The sequence below is a fragment of the Talpa occidentalis genome, unplaced genomic scaffold (assembly GCF_014898055.3).
Source record: "Talpa occidentalis isolate TD23 unplaced genomic scaffold, MPIMG_talOcc4v2.1 talOcc4.4, whole genome shotgun sequence".
NCBI classification, from domain to species: Eukaryota; Metazoa; Chordata; class Mammalia; order Eulipotyphla; family Talpidae; genus Talpa; species Talpa occidentalis.
The window spans coordinates 88,226,443-88,253,663 of NW_023604295.1; the positions used below are offsets into that span (position 1 = coordinate 88,226,443).

At 36.7% G+C, this 27,221-nt stretch overlaps 2 protein-coding genes across 8 annotated transcripts in view; one reads left to right on the top strand and one right to left on the bottom strand.

The window, feature by feature from the left end:
- LOC119257685 (ceruloplasmin) overlaps positions 1 to 26,822 on the top strand; it is a 72,281-nt gene extending 45,459 nt beyond the window's left edge. Inside the window, exons 13-20 of one of the 4 annotated variants that reach the window (XM_037525817.2) lie at positions 1,471 to 1,610; positions 2,590 to 2,718; positions 4,975 to 5,081; positions 6,480 to 6,696; positions 7,178 to 7,317; positions 8,443 to 8,605; positions 19,805 to 19,909; positions 26,120 to 26,822. In XM_037525817.2, coding sequence (XP_037381714.1) covers positions 1,471 to 1,610; positions 2,590 to 2,718; positions 4,975 to 5,081; positions 6,480 to 6,696; positions 7,178 to 7,317; positions 8,443 to 8,605; positions 19,805 to 19,896 — 988 coding nt within the window. In that variant the 3' untranslated portion in view covers positions 19,897 to 19,909; positions 26,120 to 26,822. Of the gene's footprint in view, positions 1 to 1,470; positions 1,611 to 2,589; positions 2,719 to 4,974; positions 5,082 to 6,479; positions 6,697 to 7,177; positions 7,318 to 8,442; positions 8,606 to 11,648; positions 11,893 to 19,804; positions 21,667 to 26,119 lie in introns of those variants that run through there. The other 3 variants (XM_037525818.2, XM_054700739.1, XM_037525819.2) reach the window with 3 other exon arrangements.
- The window catches only part of HPS3 (HPS3 biogenesis of lysosomal organelles complex 2 subunit 1), a 55,287-nt gene continuing 40,369 nt past the window's right edge, over positions 12,304 to 27,221 (bottom strand). The window contains exons 12-18 of one of the 4 annotated variants that reach the window (XM_054700740.1): positions 26,661 to 26,846; positions 26,117 to 26,305; positions 25,042 to 25,149; positions 17,938 to 18,144; positions 17,225 to 17,315; positions 14,297 to 14,369; positions 12,304 to 13,421 (exon numbers count right to left, since the gene is read on the bottom strand). In XM_054700740.1, coding sequence (XP_054556715.1) covers positions 13,241 to 13,421; positions 14,297 to 14,369; positions 17,225 to 17,315; positions 17,938 to 18,144; positions 25,042 to 25,149; positions 26,117 to 26,305; positions 26,661 to 26,846 — 1,035 coding nt within the window. In that variant the 3' untranslated portion in view covers positions 12,304 to 13,240. The other 3 variants (XM_054700741.1, XM_037525820.1, XM_054700742.1) reach the window with 3 other exon arrangements.

Consider the following 27,221-nt stretch of genomic DNA (forward strand, 5'->3'; position numbering starts at 1 on the left):
AACGAAACAACAAAATATTTACTAGTTACCCTTCCTCATTAATTTCTGCTTCTCCTAAGTTTCTTAGAGGAAAATTTCTCTTTATCTCATTTGATTCTTTGTTGTCATCCATTTTACTTTTTTATTGGATTGTCTACTCACATTTGCATGTCCTTCTCTTGGTATATTCAAATTAAAACCAAACTGAATGCCTGGATTTCAGAGATAACATTATTTTCCTTTACCAACTATCTTCCCTCCCAAGATTATTAGTCTAGTAATCAGTTCACATTCTTTTTTTTTTTAAGATTTATTTATGTATGCATATAAGAGCTGGGGTACAGGCCAGAGATGAGAATCTGAGAGAATTCACCAGAGACAGAGTGGGGAACAGAACAGACAGATTGACCAAAATACACTGCTGAGGGGAGCAGTGGGCAAGTCAGGGGAGGTCTGCTGCACCATGTGGGTTGCTCCCTGGCCAGCAGGGAGATGGAACTCGTGCTGCAGAGGCTGCAGATAGCATCATAGGTTGCATCTTAAGCCCTTGCGCCACCAGGGAGGCCCACAGTTCACATTCTTAAAGGTGTTAGGAATGGAATAATATTTTAACTTCTTGAGAGTGTTAGAGCAGATATACTCTCCCCTCCAAGAACTTAGAGGAAAATGTGGTACAATCATCAATAACATGTACATTATGGAAATGTAAAAAATAGAGTATGGATAAATGTAAATAAAGGAACCTGTTATTGGAGCGTCAGAAATACTGCCTTCAGAGCACTAACTCGAACACCTCTACTTAGATCTTTTTTACTATTCAAATAACTGTCCCCTCCTCAGCTCACATGTCACGCACTGACCTTCATAGGTGTAATTTAAGAACAGCATGGATAGGTATTCAAATAGGGGGTGCACAATGTGGCTGGTAACCCGTAATTAAGCAGAAGTTAGTTAGTAACTTTGACCACAGTGGCATGATTTTCGGTGTAAAGGAGTAAGAGGTTTTTTCAGTGACTGGGACAAATACGTCAGAAAGTTACAGGAGCCTCTAGGAGTCAATGGAAATGTTAGATTAAGGGAGTGGCTGGGTAAACATGGTTATTTCAGTGCCTATAGATCATTTGCAATAACCAGAAAATGCTTCATTGGTGATATCTGGACTCATAAAATTTTAGAGCTGTAAGGAAATTTTAGATTATCTCATCAATATTTCACTTTAGCTATGAAGAAACAGATAAGCAATGAGTCATTTTAGCCAGTGGCAGAGTCAAGGCCAGAACTTAGATGTCTCCATCGTTAACTAGGTGCCCTTTCTATAACATATATCTATTTTTACGGCTTATTCTTATGGGATGGGAGAGTGATATTAAAAACGACCATAGTCACTTTAATAAATACTATTTTTATTCAAATTTAAAACTCAACTTCCACTTTCACTAAGACAAATACTAACCTTAGTTGTGTGTGTGTGTGTGTCTGTGTGTGTGTAAGTGTTTCAAATGCATTTTTAGATAAGGAAGAATTTTACATCGGTTCAAAGTACAAGAAGGTTGTATATCGGCAATACACTGATAGCACATTCAGAGTTCCAGTGGAGAGAAAAGCTGAAGAAGAACATCTGGGAATTCTAGGTACTCTAACAGCTTCAGTTCTTCAAGTGTGGGCTAGTGATGTGCTATGTACAGTGACAGTTCATCACTATCAGTTTAATTTTTTCTGTTCATGTATCAACATCATTTAAAAAATTAAAAATCAAACTTATTCACTAAAAACAAATATCCTGTATTTACTAAAAAAATTGCTACCTGTAGTTTTGATAAAATTCCTAGAAATTTTCTTATTAAACTGTTAATCAAATTCTGCTATCTCCCCCCTAAAAGAGTAGATACTTGCTTTTAAAATAAAGATGTTAATGATTATTCCCTGGCCACGCTATTAAGAGTTCCCTGGCCTGGGGCTTGGTTATCCTCTATACCTGGTATAAAACACCCAAGGGACAATGTCATTGTTGCTAGGTCACAGAAAAGTCCCAGTCAGGAAACAATGTAAGAGTGGCTAGAGGGGAAAAAGGAAGTGGTAGCTCCACACTTTCAAAAGTGCTATACATATACACAATGGAATACTATTCCAATTTAAAAAGCTGAAATCATATACCTTTAAATTATACAATGTTGTAAACCAGTGTTACTTCAATGAACAAACTAAAAATAAATGCCAACAACAAAAAAAAAATAAGTGCACACTCAGAAGGCCTGGAATTACAAATGCAGAGAAGAGAGAGCAAGTGCTCCTGATTCCTGACCAGGGGAGATCACAGCTGACTCCCATGATTAGGGCAATACCCTACAGGACACTTTCAGGCCAAAACCTTAGGACTCTTAATGTGAACCCATGGTCTCCATCTTTAGAAGCAGCGATTAATAAAGCTTTTATCCCAAATCCCTTAGGACTAGGTATAAATCTGTGAGTGCTACAGCATGCAGTTTTGGGAAGCAGGGGACGAGGAGGGGAGAAACAGACTTTGCCTTTAATGCTAAGAAAGCTATCTGGTATTTGTGTTAGAATTTCCAATTTGACAGGTACCTAAGTTCCTCTTCTTACTCTTGCCAGGTCCACAACTTCATGCAGCTGTTAGAGACAAAGTTAAAATTATCTTTAAAAACATGGCCACAAGACCCTACTCAATTCATGCCCACGGGGTGAAAACGGACAGTTCCACAGTCACTCCAACTTTACCAGGTACTTAAGGGAGCAAGAGGGAGTACACAATTTAATAGACTTTTCATAGCAAAATTCATCAGAGAGATGTTCATTCCAAATGAATGTGTCTTGAGGATATAAAGGAGGTGGTTAAGAGGGGCTGCAGGCAGTGTGTCTACACCTACATGCGCGTGCGTGCACATACACACACACACACACACACACACACACACACACTCTCTCTCTAGGAAAATTGTAAAACAATCTGAGAGTACTAGCTGTCTACAAATGCTCAGCGTTGAGAAGAGGGCTATGATCTCACCACACTCAGGTAATGATTTACCCTGCTGCATGAGGCTGGATGTTTCCATGTCTGTGTCCCAAAACAGGGTCCTGAAGGGCAGAGGCTGACACTTAGAATTTCAAATCCTACGCTGGTATATCTGGCGTGCACCGAGCTCAATGTTTTTCATTAAGGCAGAGTAGAGCAAACAGGGGACAGAAAGTGACATGAGTTCCAGGGAGGCCAGGGCACCTTAGATTTAATTCTAAAAGTACATGTAAGGAATGATGATCTGATGAACACTTGTTAACTATTCTGGCTGGTGTGTGGATGTGATTATAGGGGCATAAGGACAGAATCAAGGATAGTTAATGGACTACTAAATAATCTGAGTAAAGCATTAGCAATATTTGGATAAGGGTGAAAGAGCTGATGTTTCGCTGCTATTTTAAAAGTTTGCTAAAAGAACCTGCTGAAAGATTGGGCCCTAGGGAATGTTAAGGAAGAGAGTGTCAAGATGGACTCCAAGGTTTGGAGCTTCAACCAGTCGAAGCATGGCAAGTCAGGGTGGGGGAAAACGGAGAAGGAAATGTTTATTTTGTGGTTATCAGAATGATGAGTATAGAAGATGAGAGAATACATTCAGGTGGTGAATCAGCATGTCATAAACTCTAGCTCTTCCTTTGAGAGCATCCCTCATGTCCTTTTGATTGCTAGTAAAAGTTTGTCTGACAGCACAAATAGTAGCAGGGAATGCAGGTAGAGTCAGGATTGGTGAGTGGCTGTAGCTGAAAGTCAAGGTCTTCTTAGAAGCTGTAAAGGAATTGTAGGGGTGACCAGCAGTGGAAATAAAACTAGAGCAGACCCGGAACATATGAAAGAGGAAAGGCCTGCCACCTTCAAAGTGTCACAGTTCACATCAATCTGGTCCTGTGTGTGAGAGAGTTGTGACAGAACAGAGTATGGTGACAGAATGCAATGGACTAGAAATAAGGTCATCATGACAGGTCAGCAGCCATGAGATCAAGAGAGCAAACTGCTCCAGGAATCAGGAAATCCCTGAGGATAATAGTGAAAAAAGGAGAAAAGGAAAGTCATGTTGAAGCTGAGGAAATCACACATGATAGTCCAGATACGCAAGCACAGTGAAGATTGTGGGGAAGGTGTTAGCCATTACAAGAAAAAAAAACACTTGATTTTTCAAGTGTAGAGAAAAAATTATATTGGAGATATACACTTCAAGCTAAGAACTTACCTGTTGCAAAGTTTGTTCAGACTGTGATATTGGAATTGCCACCTCCTGGTTTGTGAAATGGTATGTGTGTCATGTCTAATTAATTTACAATTAACACAGAAGTTAAAAAAGTGCGTCTTACAGTTTGTCTTAAAGCTAAATCCCAAGGGCCTCCCTGGTGGCGCAAGGGGTTAAGCACCACACAATGAAGCAATCCACAGCCTCTGCAGCACAAGTTCAATCCCCAGCCAACCAGAGAGAAACCCACATGGCACAGCAGACCTCTCCTGTCTTGCCCGCTGCTCCCCTCAGCAGTGTATTTCAGTCCATCTGCCTGTTCTGCTCCCCGCTTTATCTCTGGTGAATCCTCTCACACCCCCGCCCCCACATCTCTGACCTGTACCCCAGCTCTTGTATGCATGTAATATTAAATTAAAAAAAAAAAACTGAATCCCAAAACAATTTTAACATTAGTTTATAGCATTATAGTTTTCAGATGTACAGATGTGTATCAACATCTATATATGCTCTATTATGCTCATCCCTCTATCACAAAGTCTAGCTTCCCTCTATCACATAAAAATTTACAACTTTTACCCAATTTTCCCATTTCTCTTCTCCCTTCCCTTTCTGGTGACCACTGTTTTTCTTTGTAGTCTAAGAATTTAACTAATTACCTTGACATTCCCAGTTCTGGGGTCACTGTTTATCAAGGTTTAGTATATATATCAAATATAGTCCAAATGTAACTAGATACATTAATGTTTGATGAACTTAGGTGAGACTCGCACTTATGTATGGAAAATCCCAGAAAGATCTGGAGCTGGAATAGAGGACTCTGCTTGCATACCATGGGCTTACTATTCAACTGTGGATCAAGTAAAGGTAAACTTTAAATCACTTGTGTTTTGTAAAAATTCCCCCAAATAGACAAACAATTAAAGGAAGATGGGTTAGTCTTCCTGCAGTCCAATTCTGTGTTAAAACCCCAGAAAAGTATGTTGCTCTACAATTCACTTTGGTTTCAATTTTTTATTTGTCTGTAAGGATACAATTTTTTTTTGTCTGTATTAATTCTGTGACTGCTGATTATGTGTAATACACTAAGTGATTAACACAGTGTTTTATATTTCCCTTCACATAAAAAAACACATTAAACTAAAAAAACTGAGGTACATTATTGAAGAGCTCTATTATTACATAATAAATGCTGATCTCAACGGCCAATTACAGTACAACTAAAGCTATTTGATTAAATAATTCAGTCAACACTCAGCTGCAAACCAGAATATGTGCCAAGATTCTTTTCCAAATCTCCCTCCTGAGTTCCAGAACTGTCTATTCATTACTTATGGAACATCTCCACCAATAACAGCCCAGACACTGGCAAACTGGGATTTCCCTCAATTTCATACTGCATCTCCTATTGTAAGAAACAGTATCAAAAGCACAAAATCTACTCATTTCTTCATGCTAGAACCCTGGACATGATGTATATCACTTCCCAGGCAATTTTCCCACCTACATATAGCTCAATACATTCCATCTCTGCATCTCCATAGGTCTCCAATCTCTTCCCTCTCCTTCCTTCCTTGACTTCACCACCAAATGCAAATATTCCTTCCTTGACTTTACCACCAAATGCAAATATGCTGCCATTCCTCACTCACTTTTCAATGACTTGACCATGACACTTTCTCAATGACTACCTATAAAACAAAATCTAAAATTTCTGAACAAGATACATTGCAAAAGCCCTTCAAAACCAAAGCAGTTATTACTGACACAGCCAAACCAAATTTCCCATGAACCTGAGTCACTTATACTATTCTTCCTTTGTGCCCACTAGCACCTTACATACCACAGTGATGGCAGGTGGTTCATTTCCTCTATTTTTCCTACTGGACTGAGTACTTGGAGAACAGGGACCTTGTTTGACTCATTTGTGGGTTTCTGGTAACTAGCATAGTGATTGGGTAAGCAAACCAATAATATTCACTTGGAGTTCTTTAAGATTGCTGCTTTTTAACTGAACCATCTGGCCTCTGCACATATTTATTTCTGTTACTTCAAAATCAACCACCCACAGGACCCATCTATACTCACCAGTGTTCAAATTTAACTACTTTGGTGGCAAAGTTACTGACCTGGCAGCACAATGGGCAATGTCTACTGCTTAAATCAATCTCTCCAAAATTCCTATAGTTATAGATAATGAAGTCCTCATTCTCTGAAATTCTGACCTGTATCACAAAGATGACTGAAATTTTTGTTTGTTTCCAGGATCTCTATAGCGGATTAATTGGCTCACTGATTGTTTGTCGGAGACATTTCATTCAAACTTTCAATCCCATAAAGAAACTGGAATTTTCCCTTCTGTTTTTAGTTTTTGATGAGAATGAATCTTGGTACTTGGATGACAACATCAAAACATACTCTGATCACCCTGAGAAAGTAAACAAAGATGATGAAGCATTCATAGAAAGCAATAAAATGCATGGTATGACCCATTTGTCTAAAATCTAGTTTTCACTTTCTTTAAAATTATTTTGGAGACCATTTGCTTCATTTTATAATAAACTACATATGCCTCACTTTGTATGAGGTAGATTTTTGTTCAAAGCAAAAAGGGGACTATGTTCAAAATTATCTGTTAAGTTCTCCCCCAATTTTCCTAAACCTTATTTACTCTGTCTAATCCAAAACTCAATCTGAAATGTTTCTGGTGTGACTTTTCAGCTGACCTCCTCTGTCACTCCCTTCCTTGCCCTCTAAATTAGGATTAAGGCTTTTGATGCTGAAAGCAGACTAGAAAAGCAGAGAGATATTATTGACCTTAAAGAATCCATTTCTCCCAACTGCAGTAAAGTAATTCAGTTACCTCAAAAGGATCTCATTCATTTACATGGTAATCATTTTCTGTGAAAGTTGTTGGTTGAAAATATTTTGAAAGGTAATATAAAAATCATGTGTGTCCACAGCTATTAATGGAAGAATGTTTGGGAATCTACAAGGCCTCACAATGCATGTGGGGGATGAAGTCAACTGGTATCTGATGGGAATGGGCAATGAAATAGACTTGCACACTGTACATTTCCACGGCCATACATTCAGATACAAGGTAAGCACCAACTATGGTGGTTATTATTAATATATGTGAAAAATTTTCAATACAAATGAAAAAATATACTTCCTCAGGGAGACTTATGAAAAGTTGAAAGTTTGAATATACAACTAAGTTACTTTCAAAGAGATGACACCCACTAATTTCAACTGACATTACTGACCTTTGTTACACCTTGGGCTCTTCCATGGATTTGCAGTTTTTACTGGATTTTCATGAGTTCTGCTCACATATTCCTGGATATAGTATTTGAATGGGATTGTTAGTTGAAATAGAATGTTCACACAGTGATGATTCAAAGAGTGGAGACATTATTAGAACCTTTGCATGTTCTAAGATTTGGATACTAAATGAACAAGCTTATCCAATTGTCTCCAAGACACTAGTGCCTAGATCTTAATCATACTTCTACTTCTCAATCCACGCTAATTTCAGCAGGAATTAATATGAATCATTCCCTTTGGAAATGTTTTTCTGCCTTTCAGTACAAAATTCAGAAGCTACTTAAAAAAGCACATTGCTGGAGACCATTTTTGATTATCCATATTTTGTTTTACATAGATGTGCTTTTCCTAGTGGACTTTCAATTCTGTCCCTGTAGAAATCTCCTAATACTCTGTGTCTAGTCAAAATGTGTCTAGTCAAAATGCTTCAGCTTTCAGTTTCTCAACTGACCACTTTTGTAGCTCTCTTCCTTTCCCTCAAGTTTCACTGCCAAGCTAATCTAGGATAAGTACAGCAAGTGAGGCTAGAAATGAAATGGGGCCGTGGGTCAGTTCCCCTGTGTAACTCAAGTGCTCTGAAAAAGAAGCAAACCAAAGTGATAGAGTGAAAGTCAAAGTGTAAGGGTAACAGATAATCTTGTGTTGATAAATTCACTCTTATCACATCTTTCCTCCATGCCCACTTGATGGCTCATAGGGCCAAAGTTTAGCAGGAAAACAAGGAACACATAAGCCACGGTTTGTATTAAATATGGAAATAGCAGGGTATCTTTTTTTTTATACAGATGTATCAATTTTTCTAATATCCATGAACTCGCCAGTGCAAAATTATTTGAATGAACTCTCACATATTTAACATTATATAATAAACACTCTATTTGTTGTTTTTCTAATTAAGCACCTGGGCATTTATAGTTCTGATGTCTTTGACATTTTCCCTGGGACATTCCAAACCATACAAATGTTTCCAAGAGAACCTGGAATCTGGTTACTCCACTGCCATGTGACTGACCACATTCATGCTGGAATGGAAACTACATACAGTGTTCTACCAAATAAAGGTAAGACTCAGTGAACAATTCTAAAAATCATCACAAATATAATTAAGATGCACTACTTTACCTAAATATAAATGTGCACTACCTCCTCAATATGAGGCATTTGTTGCTTTGGTGTAGACTTCTTCCTTCCCTCTTTCCAAACAAGATTTTTTTAATTAATACTGCTCATTTTCGACAGCTAGTACTAATAATAGCACCAACAGTTTTTGCAAGCTGATACAAGTTAGCACTAATTTGATGTTGTTATACCTAGCACAGATAAAAAGCACTAGTTGTACTAAAAAGGAACAGACATGGCTCACAAGACACATTGAGAATATCATGTCTTTCTTAAATAGAAAACGTTATATTCTAGGTAGTTACCTAATATACAAGAAAGCTCCCAGACCCCCAAACAAAATCCCAGTAATCAATATAATTTAAAATAGGCAATCAGGCAAAACAGGGTCTTTTCTGGGGGGAGAGGAGGCATTATTGATAATTGTCTTAGTCCATTTCAGATGCTGTAACAAAATACCAGACTGTAGTATTTTCAGACTATGAAAGAACCAAATTTTATTTTCAGTTCTAGAAGCTAGTAGTCTGAGATAGCTGTACTAGTATGGTCAAGTGAGAGCCCTTTTCTGGGTTGCAGACTTTTCACTGTATCCTCAGAGAGTAGAAGGGGCAGGCTAGCTCCCTGGAGTCTCTTTTAGAAGTGCTCCACTATTCTCATGACCTAATCACTTAACAAAAGTTCCACCTCCTAATCCTAATACCATTACCTTGTGCTTTCAACATATGAATGGGGGATAGGCATATTTACACCATAGCAAAGATCCAGAAACAAAAAAACGGAATATAAAATTCATTGCTCCTCATAACCCAGTAACAACACTTCTTCCCATAAGGACATGTGTGTCCATGAGTGTGTGTGCGTGTACACGCACACACACACACACACACACACACACACACTCTCTAAAAACACAGGATAATGAACCCTCTTATAGATAAATACTAATGAAATGTGTTGTAAAAACAGTGAAATGCCTGCTTTGCGGTTGCAGGCTTTGCTCTTTCCTAGGTCTTCTGCATTCAGATTCACTGGACTTGGCAATAGCAAATCCAACAGGGGGAATTAATGTAAAGAAAGCAATTCTTGTGTTTCCTCCTCAAAATAGGCATTAAAAAGTAACATGAATGGAATATAAGCAAATATATTTCAAAATTTTAAATCATTGGAAAAAACAACCATCATTGAAAATTAAAAGTCTTAAATTCTGCCCCTGGGTCTCACACAAATACTTCACTAATGTGAAAAACCTCTTATTAAGTCTCTTTATGACTAAAGAATGGTACTGAGAGCACCCAACTCTACAGACTCAAACAGCTACATAAACCACTGACTGACCTGGCTTAATGCCAATAACTGCTAAACAAGGTGAAGAGTCAAAGACAAAAAAGAAGACGTTAGTCTTTATGAACATTAGCACATAAATAAATTACACAAAAGGATGGTCCTGTTCAGAAAAATAACCACAAGTGAAGGCCTAGTGAGGTAGGAAACCTGCAAACACCTGAAGTGCAAAGCATGCCATACAGGCTAATCCCACACACGATGACAAGATTCCTCCTCTATAGGAAGCCTGAGAGAGGAGAGGGAGATGATAGCTTGAAACAGAAAAGAGAGACTGTTTCAAAAAGATAGAGAAAATTATAGAACAAATATAAATGTGAAGGGAAAACAGATGATGGGAAAAAAAAATTAAAGTGTGGAAACAGAAAAGGTCTCAATTGAGCAAAGCAGCAAGGAACGAAAAGGATGGCTTTAACTGTACATAGAAAAATGAGGAGTAACATTTACTAGTATGAATCATCTTTAAGTAAAGGTTTGATACAACTTTGGGCAAGTCTACATTAATTCTGAATTTTGTAAAACTGTCTGCCTACCATGACACAGACAAAAGAACATATGAGGTTAAAATGAAATGTTCGAATATCATGCACCAGGAGATAATTTTTTACACAAAGAAAAATAAATCATTAGAAAAGAATGGTGGATATCCTGGCATACTTAATGTTCTACTTCATTTCCCCTATCAGAGGAAGCATGATAGACCTCCTATGACAAATATAAAAAGTATTTTTTGTAGACTGCAACATTTCTGACAGGCAACATTTTAGAACAATTTGTAGGGAAAAAGTTTGCTTTAGGTTCCTTATAGGCAGAGCCTGTATCTTCTCTATTTCTACTAAATACCCAAACTCAATATAAAAATGCTCTGCTGGAAAGTATCTGAAGATTTAGGTGTGCCAGCACAGTCACATGAGAGTCCTTTTTTGGGCTGTAGACTTTTCATTATATCCTCAGAAGGTAAAAGGAGCAAGTTAACTATCTACTGCCTCTTTTTATAAGGGCATTAATCTCACCAATAAGGGCTCCACTCTTGTGACCTCATTACTTTCCAAAGACTCCACCTCCTTAATACCATCACTTTGGGCATTAGATTTTCAACATATGAACCAGGACACTGGGGGGATGGAGTGGGAGTGGGAACAAAACAAATATTCAGACCATAGCAAATCCTTGGGTATTTTTTTAAATAGGATTCTCATGAAGGTGATGTTTTATTTTGCTTAGTACACCATATTGGGGGCACAAGATATTTAATTTGTTCTTTACTGGTTATGTTAAAATTAAGCATTTGATTGGGGAGGTATCTCCCAGCTTTTTCTACTGTAAAGTTACTATACTTCCTTTATAATTAATAATGATCTTGTGGGGAATAAAGCAATTTTTCTTTAGGTAAAGCAGTACTGGAATGAGAGATATGTTTCTAAAAGCAGAAATATAATGAATCAAGATTAAAATAACTACCATTTTTTAAAAATTAGAATACAGTTAAAGCATCACATACTAATTTTTTAACCACACGCTGTCTATATACACACACACACACACACATATGCCTATATATATATATATATATATATATATACACACACACATATATACTATATACTATTTTTAATAATGGTCTTAAAATTTCTTCTTCTATAGAGACCAAGTCTGGCTGAAAGAAATAAATTGGTGATAAGTGGAAATAAAGAAAAAACTGACTCATAACAATGTATGTGAAATTATTGAATAGAATGTTTACTTTGGAATGGCCATAAGCATTAAAAAAGACTGAAAACAAACATTTGTGACTCTGTGGGGAAGCCATTACTTTGTTACACATGGAAATACACTTAACTATGAGACATGACTGACTCTAATAAACTAGGTAATGAAATTGATTCATTAAAGCCATTCATACACTCAGCATACAAAACTGTATTAAAAAATTTAAAAACAACAAAATGTTGTCCTGGATGGTCCTTAAAGGACCACTACTGAGGTTCATTTCCTTTCCATCAGTCTTCTAATATTCTGCTGACATCGTTCTTTGAACCAGTGGGCATAGGGCACAGATGCAAGGGAAGTAAAAAATTAAATTTTAAAATAATTAATAAAAGTTAAATTTAAACAAAAACTACTTTAATTAAAAAAATGAAAGTATTAAAAATTAATAAAAACCAAAATGAATTAACAGAAATTGCATGAAAAAAAATTAATAAAACCAAAATGAATTAACTGAAAGAAATTGCATGAAATAAAAAATTAATAAAAACGAAAATGAATTAATTCAAAGAAATTGCATGAAGTAATAAAAATTAATAAAAACTGAAATGAATTAATTGAAAGAAATTGCATGAGGTAAAGTGGTGCCAATCCTAGTTTTGAGTAACGATTAAGAGATGGCCAAAGGATATTATGCTGGAACTGGAGAAATTCTATAGATGACATCTGGTAAAGATGAATAGTACCATCAGGAGAAAAGTTTCAAAATACAGTTGAAGCAGACATCGGGTGAGTAGAATTTTTGCCCAGCCTTAAGTATCAAAGCACACTATGAGTGAGCTGGACTTGAACTAAAAATTCTTTTAGTAAGAGGTTAAAAAAGAAGACACAGTAGTGAATACAATGATATATTCCTTATTTTCACACATTCTCTGAAAGAGCAGAGATACTTGGAAATAAGGCTTTGGCTGAAAAGCATGCATTCAACAAATCACGTTAACTAGACAAGAAGATGACTTTGTAGCCTTCTACTTTATTTGATTCAGAGAGAAATACACCATGAGTTTTAAAAATAACAAGAAAATAAAGTTTAAAATCTTTTAATGTGGCAAAACATGAACATCTTATCAAAGAAACATAAATACAGAAATCTGGAAATCTTTCTGAAAAGACAGTTCTGGAACACCTGGAGTGGCATTCTTTCAAGCATATTTGCAAAATATTTGTGTTCCTGGGATGAAGAAGACTGTGCAATCTCCAACAACAGTGAACTGATGTTCCCTGGAATAAACATTAGGTCTCCACCTTGGAGACATGGAATAACAGTAGGTCTCCACCTTGAAAAATATATGGCTTCTTTGAAGAAAGTATTAATGACTTGGAGATTTTTTACATTCTGGACAATTAAATAATTCAGGTCATAATTAAGAAATGATAATACCTCTACATGGTAGGGAAGCAGCCTGAAAGCACTGGCAATATAGATACATACTCAATATGAAAATCCTGTTTATATTTTTACCTGGCATTCAATTTTTAAATTCACTCTCATATACCACTGTGGTATTTTCAAATGACATCTTCAAGTCAATGATTTCTTTCGACTGCAGTAAAGAAGATACGGCAAGAAAAATGCTGCAGTGCCATCTTCTGGGAGGACACTCAAGAAATCCCTCAGTTCTAATTCCACAGCAACAACTGACAACGTTTCTGTTTGTAGGGAAGAATACCTGGGTCAGTCAGAACTGAAAGTTTTGTCTTTCAATCAACTAATTAGAAGCTAGTTCAACTAACAAAATGTTATTACAAAAAAAAAAACACAACAGTCTCCTAAAACCCATAGACAGTGGTTTTAACAACTTAATTCTTTCTAGACGTCTTTGAAGTTGTGATAGACTTGCTGCCTTAGTGCACTGTTCTTCAGTGGATTTCTGTTACCCTCTAAAGAAAAACAGAATGCTATTTTTAATGTTAGGATTATACTGCAACTAGTTTATAAAGACTGCTTGCTAGGATAGGAAACACTATTAATTACTGAACATTTTTTTAAGTCACTTCCTCTCTGAAATTTCATAAACCTCAGCATTAAAATAGCAAAAATATGCTTTCATGACCTTTACCTTTTTTCCCAAGCTGCAAATAATGGGCTCTAGTGAACATTTTCAATATTCAGGAATTTAATAAACACTTTTGTAAAGATATTGCAATTTTATAATTCTATTGCTTCTTAACACATGCATGCTGCCCTCTGCTGGAAGAGAGGGGTGATACTTTAGAACAATGTTCCCAAACAAGCATACTTCGGTGCCATTCCCTGTGATCCGAATATGCCCATCATTTACTCTACTTGCACGATGACTAGAATAATAAAAAATCTCCCAGGTATGTACATCCATCTAAAATCATCTGCCCAATAGTCAGAAACCTAGATCATCCTTTACACAAAAGAATGACATACCTTCGTCGCCAAAAAGTTAATGAAATAGCCGTGATCTATGGGGAAAGATTCCTAGCTCTGAAATGATCTAGACCTGGAGGGGGACAGGGCTCTTCTGTGTACCCTCTGGTGACTTTAAGAAACTCACTTAAACTCCTGAATCCTAGTTTCTTCTTCTAATGTAGTGGAACCATCTGCTAGCTTCCAGAGTCCTTTGAGAACTGAATTAAAATAAAATGATGCACATCTGACATATTTCAGAACCTTAATGAAATTAGGTTCATTTGCAAACCCCACATAAAAAATAAGAACCAAGAATGCTTTCCTAGCAAACCAGTTTATCTGGCTTAAATTTGAAGGCTATAGATTCTATCTGAGATATAAAATATAAAATTGTGGGGCCTCCCTGGTGGCTCAGGCGGTTGAGAGTGGTGCTGTGAAGCTGTCCGCAGCCTCTGCAGCGCAGGTTTGATCCCGGCCAGCCGGCGAGAATCCCACATGGTGAAGCAGACCTTTCCTGTCTCACCTGCTGTTCCGCTCAGCAGTGTATCTCATCAGCCTGCCTGTTCTGTTCCCCGCTCTGTCTCTGGTGAATCCTCTCACCCTCCCGCACATCTGGCCTGTACCCCAGTTCTTTATAAATAAATAAATCTTAAAATAAATAAATAAATAAATAAATAAAAAGGTAGAGTAGTTATAGAGCCACATAAATCTTGCCACTGCCCAATTCTTCTCTTCTGCCAACCAATGACTGGCTATTGCAGGTTATAACTCCAAGAACATGGCTAATATCTTAAATCCATAGAGTATTTTAAATCTTTCAGCATGTCTATAAAATATTTGCCAACTATTGAAAAGTTATTTCTGCTGGTAGGATTTTAAATGTTTGTTTTTTTTTTTTTTTTTTTAAAGATTTACTTATTTGTGCATACAAGAGCTGGGGTACAGGCCAGAGATGTGGGGAGTGAGAGGACTCACCAGAGACAGAGTGAGGAACAGAACAGGCAGATGGACTGAAATACACTGCTGAGGGGAGCAGCGGGAAAGAGAGGAGAAGTCTGCTGTGCCATGTGGGTAGCTCCCTGGCCAGGGATCGAACTCGTGCTGCAGTGAATGTGGATAACTTTATAGTGCGCTGCTTAACGCCTTGCACTACCAGGGAGGCCCCTTAAATGGTGTTTTAAATATTCATTTTTTAACAATATAGTACTTAAAGTTTTAGTAATAAGCAGTTATTACAAAATAGTAACAAAGATATCCTTGAAACAAGTCAAACATGAACTCCAGTTTGAATGCATTAGTGTGATGGCTCTCAATCTGTACATTTCTGCCCTCCCGCCCAGGGGACATCAGGTAATGTCTTGAGATATTTTTGTTGGAACTGGGGGTGGCACTACTGGTATTCAGCAGGAAAAGCTGCTGAACATTCTACAATGCACCTGCACACACACAGAATTATCTGGTCCAAAATGTCACTAGTGTCATGGTTGGAAAATGCTACAAGATAAGAAAGCAAGCTCTAAGCATCTTATATAATAAGTCTCTGGCCTCCATCTTCAATCTTATTCTCTTGCAACTTTGCCTAACATTTTACTTTAGAACCAATCCTGAAGTTTTCATTAATCCCAGGATACTGAAAATTTCACTTGCTTCAGGTCATTAAATAGCACACATGAAACTCAGTTCCAGTTCTCCAGACTCCAATCAACTCTTCTCGGTATATTATAGCCACTAACAGAAATACATTCCTTGAAAAGAGACCTGAACTATTAGGTGTCTCATCTTCAAATAAACAGTTATAGAATGCTTCCATGGACAGACATATTGCTGGTGAGAAAGATGCAAAGTGAAAAATGCATAAAACACAATACCAGCTCTTGAGGTATTACAGTCTAATAAAGGTAAATCATACACAGCGCTTAGTTCCACGAGCCACACACATATATGTGCACACATCTATGTGCAAACATATTTTGAAGATATAGAAAAACAGAACATTTGGAGGAATAATTATGGGTAAATTAGGGGTAGAAAGTGGATCAGAAAAGGATGAAGAATGAATCTTTTGACCAAAATAACATCAATGAAATGTGAAGATAGGATATCTGCATTGGAAAGAAAATTATCCACTCAGGCTAGAATTAGTGATCAATCTGATGCAAGTGGGACAGGCAATCAAACATCTGACACATCTATTTTCTGAAAACAAACAAGGAAAAACACTCAGGGAGGTAGGTAGGCCAAAAAATTAGTATAAAGTCACCTCCTTGTCTTCCCAATCGCAAACATACAACTTAACTTAATGGTTATCTTCGGAGAAACATCTTCCAATGGACACTGTTCTGCCTAACACATCAAAAACCCATTACCTAAACTGGAATTCCAACACTGTCAATTTCTAATATCAATAAAATCATACACTTTGTCATCAGGCTAACAATTAACTAGTGATATTACCATATAAAAGTAGAGAAAATGGTAAGCACATATCAGGATTTATAAATGACTATGAAGTCTATAAATTCCAACAGTAAGAACCTACGCTGTAAAATACAGCCTAATATAGCGAAGTTAAATTTTTAAGTTTGAGAACCTTGTCATTTCTCAATACTTGTTTATAATTATAATCAATAGTAATAAACCTAATTTTCTACATGAAGTAAATAAACTCCCAGATTATTAATAATGCACTTGTCTTAATAGTTATTCAATTTTTTTGAATACTAAGGTCATGAATTTCTATGACTATGATAATTGTGTTTGCAAGATTAACCTAAAAAGCATTAGTCCCATGCATATTCACAAACGAATATCAAATGTAATGAGGGGAATATATGAATGCTGAAAACAAGCTCTACAGCTGATTATGCCAAGACCCTCTTTACCAAACCTGAAAATCACATGAAAAAATAAAGAAATCAAGTCTTCAATAAATTATAAAAACTAAAACTGACACTCTTAAATTTATAATCAATTCAAAAACAAACAAAAAACTGGAAAGGGATGAGTCCACTAAACAAAATAAAAGTCTAGGAAAAAAAATAAATAGTATATAACCAAGAGAAGGTCACTTTACCTTTTAATGATGACAGGTAAAGTTGATATTTCTCTCCACCACATTTGATTCGCTGACAAAGTTCAGGCAACAGTTTTTTCCACCACAAAGTCTATCTTACGAAAAAATGAATAAATCTTAAGTTTGATGCATTTCACATAAAGATTTCCAATGACAACAGCAAGCACAGGGTAAAAACATACCATATTGGTTAAGGGGCCAACCTTTCTTATAAAAGAAGTTATAGCAGCAGCTAGAATTCTGCTTAAACTGTATCATAAAAATCAGGTCTTTAACTTTAAAATCTAATAATGTGCACATACATGAACATACACATGTATGTACATGGCTATTTTCTAGAAAAAATAAAGGCATGTCAATGTCCTCACCTCTTAGGTGGAAAGAAGCAAGAAAAGTATTACATTTTAAAACTTTTTTTTTTATTTTCTAAAGACCATATAGCACAGAAATACTTTTCCACCATACATTACATTTCCAAAATCTTCAGGTAATAACCTTTCCAAACAGGAGATTTTAATGAAGATAACATAACATCACTATACATTTTAATAGAATTTAACAATACTCAACACTACATTATATCTGCCAATTTGACCCATATACTCCTGTGAGATTGGGCCATCATAATTTGTCCCCATTTTGCTGATAAAGCAACAAGATTATCAATCTGTTATTACTGATCCAGCTTAAAAGACATAATTTGAAAAGCATACCCGATTCTCGTCTTTCAGTTCATGATTAGCATATGGGATGAGTGCCTCCGGGCACCTTTCTAACAGCATATCTATGCACTGTTCATACTTTTTCAAGCGTGTATGACACAAAACATGAATGCTAAGGCCAGCAATAGTGTGGTCTGAAAATGACTCCAAGAACAGAATCATGGAAGCTATGTCAAATGAAGGACTGCAGAGAAGAGACTAGGAAGAGAAAAATGGTACGTGAAGGAATGAGTCAAGCAAAAAAGCACAACAGATAGAATACAACTTTTTAAAAAAGACTAATCATAACCTGCCAAAATAGCAATTTTTGAGCAGATAATCTGATATTTAATTAATTAATCTAGGCAGACTAAAGTATTAAGTAATCTTGAAACAGCTCTAAAAGAATAAAGATCTGTTTAACAGAAAGCAATCATTCTTTAAGCTCTGAATATACTGCAACATAAAATTAATGGAAATGTTTTAGAACTCTATCCTAACGAAATAATCAACATTGTAGTCAAAGATTTATATCCAGTGATATTCCAAAAGCAATCTAAATTTTAAAGAAGATATAAGTAAATTATAGTACATTCACATAATGGAATATTATATATTCACTAAAATAAATTTAAGGCTAGTCAATGAGAAACTGCACATGATAAAATGACAAGTTAAAAAATACCTCAATACAAAGTTATGTTCAAATATGCTCAGTTTTGTAAAATCTACACAGGTACATGCACATGTGGAAATACCTTTGGAAGAGCTTGGTCAAAATAAGGGGGTGCAACTGTATGGGGAATATAACCAAGATGAAAATGCATACATTGCGCAAAAATGAAAAATGATGTAAGAAATATATTTAAAAAATAAATAAAAATTATTTAAAAGAAAAAAATTTTGAGGCAGAAATTAGTCACTGGATAGGAAGACAAAGTTATATATTTTTTTCACACTTCCCTATAGTTTTCTATAACGAGCATACACTACATGTATAATGAAAAATAAAATTTAACACTTAAGAAAATTAAAGCAATTGTTAATAACCTAATACTTTGTATCAAAACCATTTGCCACAAATTGAAAGCATACAGCAGGTACTATTTCAATATTTAGAATTTTACCAATGTTGCTTTTTTTTTTAAAGATTTATTTATTTATTTGTTTGCTTGTTTATTTATTTATTTATTTATTTATACAAGCACTGGGTACAGTCAAAAGTGCGGGAGTCTGAGAGAATTCACCAGAGCGGAGAGCAGAACAGGCAGAGTGATGAAGTACACTGCTGAGGGGAATAGTGGGCACGGCAGGAGAGGTCTACGCGCCATGTGGGACCCTCGCTGGTGGCTGGGGATTGAACCGGCGCTGCAGAGGCTGCGGGCAACTTTGCAACCCAGTGCTCAGCCACTGCGCCACCAGGGAGGCCCACCAATGTTGCTTTTAAGCATTTATATAAATACCACTTTCAATTCTACTACCAAAATAATATCCACCCACCCCCACTCCGCCTTCCCAACCCTCCACTCCACCCCCCCCTTCCTCCCAGGTGGCACAGCTGGTTGAGCGCAGCACTATGAAGCTATCCGCAGCCTCTGCAGCGCTGGTTCGATTCCCAGCTGCCAGGGAGATTGCCACATGGCGCAGCAGACCTCTCCTGTCTCACCTGCTGCTCCCCTCAGCAGTGTATTTCTGTTGTTCTGCTTCCTCCTCTGTCTCCGGTAAATTCTCTCACCCTCCCACGCCTCTGGCCTGTACCCCAGTACTTGTATAAATAAATAAATTTACAAAAAAAAACCCAACAAAATAATATCCCCTTTCCTTTTCTCCTAGATAAAGAGATGGCCATATTCTGATTGTCTTTTTCTTTTTGCAACAGCATCATCTCAGACTCATGGGAGGATATGGAACATGAACTATCCATTTACAATTAGCGTGATTATTTTTTTCCAATTATGTACCAAGGAGTGACTAGGTGAATAAGGTTGGTTCCTTTCCTTCCTGTAAGTTCAATTATTGTATTCATCTGAATAATTTTCTAACAATAAGATGGCAAACATGAAATAGGATGATGAACTCCATGCACTGGTTCCCCCAACATGAAAGAAAACACAGATCAGCTCTCTATGCAAGTCTTGTAACTGGGCAAGGCATGGGTAACTCAAACCAGGGTTAAAATGAACCAGTCAGAACTCGGTGCAAAGCGGATTACCCATAAACTTTTACTTAATTTTATCTGTCAAGAAGTTTAAAAATAAGAAACACCAAACAATATATATATTTGGATAAAAAGTTCCAAGCAGAGTATTTCCCTTTATTTTTCAATATTGGAAAGTAACTTCTCTCCACCACCAACACATGTATTACTTATTCCCTTCTCTGGTATATATCATTCACCCTGAGTTGACTTTGCAGTGTTGGAATTTAGACTTGTCTTCTCTACGTACACAATCACAATAGTGACTGTCAAAGGAGGTGACAAGCAAAGTGGGGAGAGGAGTACACGACAGTTTTGGCCAAGGAAAGGGCATTTATTTATTGTAATTACCTAAAAAACCAATCTTTTTTCATGTAATTTGTAGATTTTAATTTTTATACATAAATACTAGTATAGTGATTGAAGACAAGAGACAGAGTCGATCAAATCTCTGTGGTAGGGGTGAGGTAGGGAATGCAGGGGCATCATACAATGTTGAAAACATTCTCCAGGTGATTCTGAACCTCCCCATTCCTCTAGGTGAGAACAAATGAGATCTGTTTCTTGAAGACATTTTTTTCTTAATGACTAAGATCAGTCAATCCAAGATAATCTAGAAAGAGCCATGAAAGTTTAGACAGACTGATGTATGCTTTTTTCAATTCTCTGAAATGGATTTTTTTTTAAAGAGTTATTTATTTATTTATACAAGAACCAGGGTACAGGCCAGATGAGCGGGAGGGTGAGAGGATTTACCAGAGACAAAGCAGGGAACAGAACAGGCAGGCTGAGGAAATACACTGCTGAAGAGAGCAGCGGGTGCAACAGGAGAGGTCTGCCATGCCATGTGGGACCCTCGCCGGCCGGCCGGGATCGAACAGGAGCTGCAGAGGCTGCGGACAGCTTCACAAAGCAACCACCTGCGCCACCAGGGGAGGTCCTGGATTTTATTTTTTTAACATAAAGTGCTTTACTTTTTTTTAAGAAATAGAACTTTGTGCTTTTACTTTTTACTGTTGATACATTTTTACTAAAGTAACACTGCATTGTAACATTGTATAGGCTTTGAATGTGCATAATTAAAAATCAGTATCTGCATATACCAACTTTTAAAATTCCACTAAATTTCCAATTTTATCCTTCAGTATACATTGTACCTATGTCCCAATTTAGCAACTATCTTCCCCCTTCCCTCTGGTAATCATTAATTGGTTTCACAGTATGAAAGCTTATTTTTTGTGTTTAGTTCATGTTTGTTTTTTTCTCTATAGGTAACATACAAATAAAATCATATGGTGTTAGTCTTTCTCCTTCTGGCGTATTTCACTAAACATTAATACCTTCCATGCCCATCCATGTTGTTACAAATGGCAGGATTTCAGCTTTTTTTTAATGGGTGAATATTATTCTGTTGTATGTATGTACATCTTCATCCAATCGTTAGTCAGTAGACAGTTTTGTGTTTCCAGTTTTGGCTATTGTAAATAATTTTGCAATAAAAATGGGGTGTGTGTCTCTTCAAATTTATGCACTTTTCAGGTGAATGCTAAGAAATGAGATAACTGGATCTTATGGAACTTATATTTTTAATTTTTTGAGGTATCTCCATCCTCATTTCCATAATGATTGCACAAATTTAGTCCCACCAATAGTGTATAAGGACTTCCTTTTCTCCATATCCTTTCCAACACTTGCTCTTGTCTTTTGGGTAACAGCCATTCTCTAAGCCATGAGGTGATAGTTCATTGTTGCTTTAATTTGCATTTTTCTCATAGCAGGTTTTCTTTGTATTGTTCCAATTCTTTGGTTTCTTATTTATGGCAGTTTTGAGTTCTGTATCTGTGACTTGGTTCTGGAGATTTGTTTACTCTTTGTGGTTCTCTCTCTGTTCCCTTGGGGACTTGCTTAGTCATTTGTAATTTTCTTTCTCCCCATGGTTTTCTTTTGGCTTATTCTGCTGTAGCCGGGTTTTTTTTGTTAAGGGTCCTCACTCTCACTGTACTGGGCATTTACCAGTTGGTAGGCCCAGCAGCTGGGGCCTCATGGGGTTTGGTATGGTGCTGGAGTTTACCCTAACGCTGACTGGGACTAGGACCCAGGAGTTTTGGTGTCCAGAGCTGGGCAGGGTTTGGAACCAGGCTGGGAGGTGGGGAGAAGTCTTTCAGCTTACTTCAAGGCTGGATAAGGCCAGATCGCCCTCTGATAGGAAATGATGAACATTATTTCATGTGCCTACTGGCCACCTGTATGCCTTCTGCGAAGAAGTATCTATTCAGATCCTCTAGCCATTTCTAAACTGTTCATTTCTTTATTATTAAATTTCAGGGCTTCTTTGTATATTTTGGATATTAGCCCCTTGCCAGAATATTCTGTAACAAATACATTCTCCCATTCAGTTGGACATCTTTTCATTTTGGTGCACATTACTTTCACCATGGCAGAAATTTTTTTGGTATGATGTAAAACCATTTAGGTTTGCTTTGCTTCCATTGCTTTTGGAGTTAAGTCCCCAAATATAACTCTAAGGTCAATGTCAAAGAAGATATTCCTATGTTTTCTTCCATTTGTTTTATGGTTTCAAGTTTTATATACTAGTTTAATCCATTTAAATTAACTTTTGTGTATGGTGTTATATAGCTGTGTAGTTTCACTCTTTTTCATGTGGTGGTTCAATTTTCCCAGCACCATTTATTGGAGAGATTTTCCTTGTTGGTAAGCACTTAGTTCCTTGCAGTAAACTAGTCCATATGTGTTGGGTTCTTCATTTTGTTTCATTGACCTGGGGATCTATTTTTTTTTTAAAGATTTATTTATTTATGCATACAAGAACTGGGGTACAGGCCAGAGGTGTGGGGATTCACCAGAGACAGAGTGGGGAACAGAACAGGCAGACTGACTGAAATACACTGCTGAGGGGAGCAGCGGGTAAGTCAGGAGAGGTCTGCTGCACCATGTGGGTAGCTCCCTGGCCAGGGTTGGAACTTGTGCCGCAATGGCTGCAGTCAGCTTCAGAGGTTGTATCTTAACCGTTCGCACCACCAGGAAGGTCCCTGGAGATCTATTTTTATCCCAATGCTTTCCATTACCTTCTCTTTGTAGTATAGTTTAAAGGTGAGGCGCATCATACCTCCATTTTTGTTCTTTATTTTCTCTTTGTTCTTTATTTTTGTTCTTTGTTCTTTATTTTCTCTTTTTGTTACTTATTTTGTTCTTTATTTTTATAGTTCCAAATAAAAATTCATGGTTTTTTTTTTATTCCTGTTAATAATGTCATTGAGATTTTGACAGGGATTGCACTGAATCTGTACACTGCTTTAGTAATACAGCCATTTTGATGATATTACTACATCCAATCCATGCACACAGATTATCTTTCATGTGATTCTTCTATTTCTTTTAACAACATCCTATAGTTGACTGTGTATAGGTTTTTAATTTCTTTGATTAAATTTAATTCAAGGTATTTCTTTTTCATGTGATTAGAGATAGGATTGTCTTTCTGATTTCTCTTTTTGCTAGTTCATTATTTTTGTCTAGGAATGCAAATATTGCAGCCCCACAGAAGAAGCAGCAGAGGCAGGGGTGGACCAGTAAAGGCCATTATTGGTGGCCACAGCCACATGCTGGCATATGCCCACTCGCCACCTCCCAGACAAGTGCAAATTGATCCCAGGTATGAGTGTAGCAGTGCAGAACTAGCACCACCACCCCAATTCCCTAGCTCCCCACCACCCCAATTCCCTAGCTCCCCACCACCCCACCCCCCAGCCACCAGATTATGACCTACAACAGAAAGGAGAAGCAGGGCAGCAGAGTGGGGAGTTAAGATGACCTAAGCATAGAATGCAGCCTGCTATGGAACAAAAAAAGAGGTAGGTAAGCAGTGATCAAGTATTAAAAGCCCCAGATACCACTCTTGCCCCTACCTCATACCATTAAAATGAGAACTAAACAAAACTAAATTCTCAGTGCTCCAACCTCACTCACAAAAGCAAATAAAGCAACATACATGCCTAGGAAGCAAGGGAAGCAAAGTGAGAAGAATAAAAGTCCTAGAACAAATATAAAGGATATAAAAATAGAGAACCTATTGATGACTTCAAAACAACAATACTAAAAATGGTAAATGAGCTACCACAAGGTCAATCAAATGCAGATAGGCAGGTGCAAGATCTTAGACATAACATCCTGGAATAAAGAGAGCTCTTCAACAAAGAAATTGAATATATAAAAAGATGATAAAAAGAGATTCTAAATAAAATGCAGACAAATTTAGGAAGTGACTTAAATAAAATTAAACTGGCAGAAAAAAAGAATTACAGATGTAGAAGACTCAAGGAAACAAATCACCCATTTAGAAAAAGTCAAATAATCAAGACAAAGAAAAATGAGGAAACTCTACAAGAAATATCAGCCAAGTAAGAGAGGGCAATTAAGGATAACTGTGATCCCAGAAGGTGAAGAGAGAGAAATGGCAACAGAAACCCTCTTCAAATAAGTAACTGATAATTTCCCAAAAGTAATTAAATATATATGGGTGTCAAGCAAGGAGAGAATACCTAAATTTTTAAATGCAAAAGGACCTAATTGAGACACTAACTGTCAAACTATCTAAAATCAAAGATAAAGAAAAAATTTGACAGGGATATAAATAACCAAAAACACACAAGCAAATACAACATGAAGAAATCTTGGACTTAGTGAAATAATGGGCAGATGGGGATAGAGAGGGGGGCAGATGGGGTACTGACAAGGGTGGTTTGGTGGTGGGTGAGTGGAACATGTATATCTGAAAAGCAAATATATAACCCCCAAAATGAAAATGAATATAAATAACACACTACATTACCAGGAAACCTGAGGTCTTACCAAATTTAAATCTTATATTATATAATGATATGCATGTGTATATTACTGACCTGCAATTTTGAAAGGTCTTCTGCATAATCTTTATCCGGTAAAGTTTCAGATGATATTAAGACATTAACCCATGGATAGATTAAGCCATAATGACTACATGCATTTATCTGAAACAAAAAAATTTTGCATAAACAAAAATGCAATAAAATAAGACTTTCTTCATCCATTTTACAAAGACTAAGCAATTGCTAATCCTCTGCCATGGTGCAGAATTAAGCTTATACTCTCTCTGGATGGGAGGAAAAGCCTTTTACAATGTACTTCCCTGGAAAAAATTTCAGACTTGCTGCTTCTTCCTGAATAAATCTGCACTAAATACTTCCTTATATTTAAAATTTCAAAGTATTACAAAGCAGCACTTTTTATTATAAAGTGCCACACTGCTTTTAAGCTAATTTTTTTTTAAGTTAACAGTAATACTGAAAATAATTTGCATTTTTATTACTTTTCTTAGGAGACAAAAATCTCTTCCATGAGTTTTCAAGGCAATTCTCAGAAAGTCTCCCTTACTCAAGAAATGAGTGATTTTTCCGGTGAACCCCCAAAAGGCAAAGGAGTCAGCAAGGAGAAAGGAGGCGGAAAAGTTTAAAAAAAAAAAAAAAAAAAGACTTTTTAGGGCTGCCATTGCCATGAGGGCTGTAGACCTGCTCTTGTGTGTGCAAACAACAGGAAATGGGGGCTCTGTAGGAAGTGTTTCCCAAGTCTCTGCCATCCCTTTGCCATCAGGGAGATCTGCAGGTGTCTCTTTTCTCATGAAGGTGACTTCAGGACCATTCCCTCAGGGAGAACAGATGTCACCTTTTGAGGAAAGTTCTTTCCCCCTTTCTTTGGTTGGTGAGGCACAATTGCAAGCAGATAATATAGGAGCAGATGAGGGTGTTCCTTAGAATATAAAATTACTAAAAATGTGGGCAACTTCACTTACAGATTTAGTTTTAAGTGAATTTTTGACTCCTGCTTCAATGAGATGTCTGGTAATATATAAATCAGGTTTGATTCTAAGTCATAAAAAGGAAGGTTTATTACAATGTATAAGGTGAGGGTTTAATTTAACATATTCTCTCATTATCTTACCAGATCTTCTGATGTTTGCAATGGTGTGGTATCAGGGGGCTGCCTCTTAGATAATCTCCAGATGTACTGTGATATGAGTTTGTGGAAGAGTTCCTGAAGTACCACATGTGGGAGACATGCTACCAGCTGAGCTTCCCAGAAGTCTACCAAGAGCTGAGGAACTGTACCTTCATCCTTACCACAAAGCACCTTGAAAACAGTGAAACAAGTCCCCAAGGCCCAGTTAAATATATCATTGATCCAGTTACAGTTGATTTGAATATCACACCATCATTTGGGTCAAGCATTTAATAATTTACCATTAGCATAAGGGCCACAGCAAAAACTCACTTAGACATTTTAACAGGAAACAGTTTTTAGGCTGCATGAATGGAATTTCTCCAGATACCCTTATTTAATTTTTACTTGTATTTTATAAACTGGTTGTGCGAGTCTGTTTTTTCTTTCAAAAAAGAAATAAAAAGCTCACTTCTCTTATCCTGCTCTCCACACCCACCACTTTTACAAGGCCAAGCAGAATAACTACATTTTCAAAGTGCCAAACCTTGAAGAAGGAATCTGCTTCTTCAATTCCAATATGGCTGCTCTTCTGCAAGCCTAGGACTGAAGCCACCAGCAATCCAGGCTGAGTTTCCTTCAAGTAAACAGCAAGCTCAGTTGGATGAATCTGTCCCCTCCTCTGTTGAATTAATAGCCGAGGTTCCAGAATGAAGCCACGTACAAAGTTCATCTTCAGATAAAAAAGAAATTTAGGAACAGAATGTATTCAGATTGTCCATCTTAGGAATATATGCAAGCACATTCAAGTTTCATGGTTTAACTATTAATAATTTACATTAATGTCGATTTTTTCGTTAATTACAAAGACTAGGTATCACTCTAAGAAGGATATCATTGTTAATTATCTTTATAAGGGTTACTATAGTAAACATCAAAATGTCCTATTTTTGTAGAGTTTTAAATTTAAGTCTACTTGATTTAAAAACAATATACCTTTAGGTCTTCTCAAAATTATGGAAAGAAATTTTATCTAAAATTTACTTTTCAAAGTGCAGGACATCTCAATGTTGACTTGCAATCTCATCATAACAAAACATTCATTTGT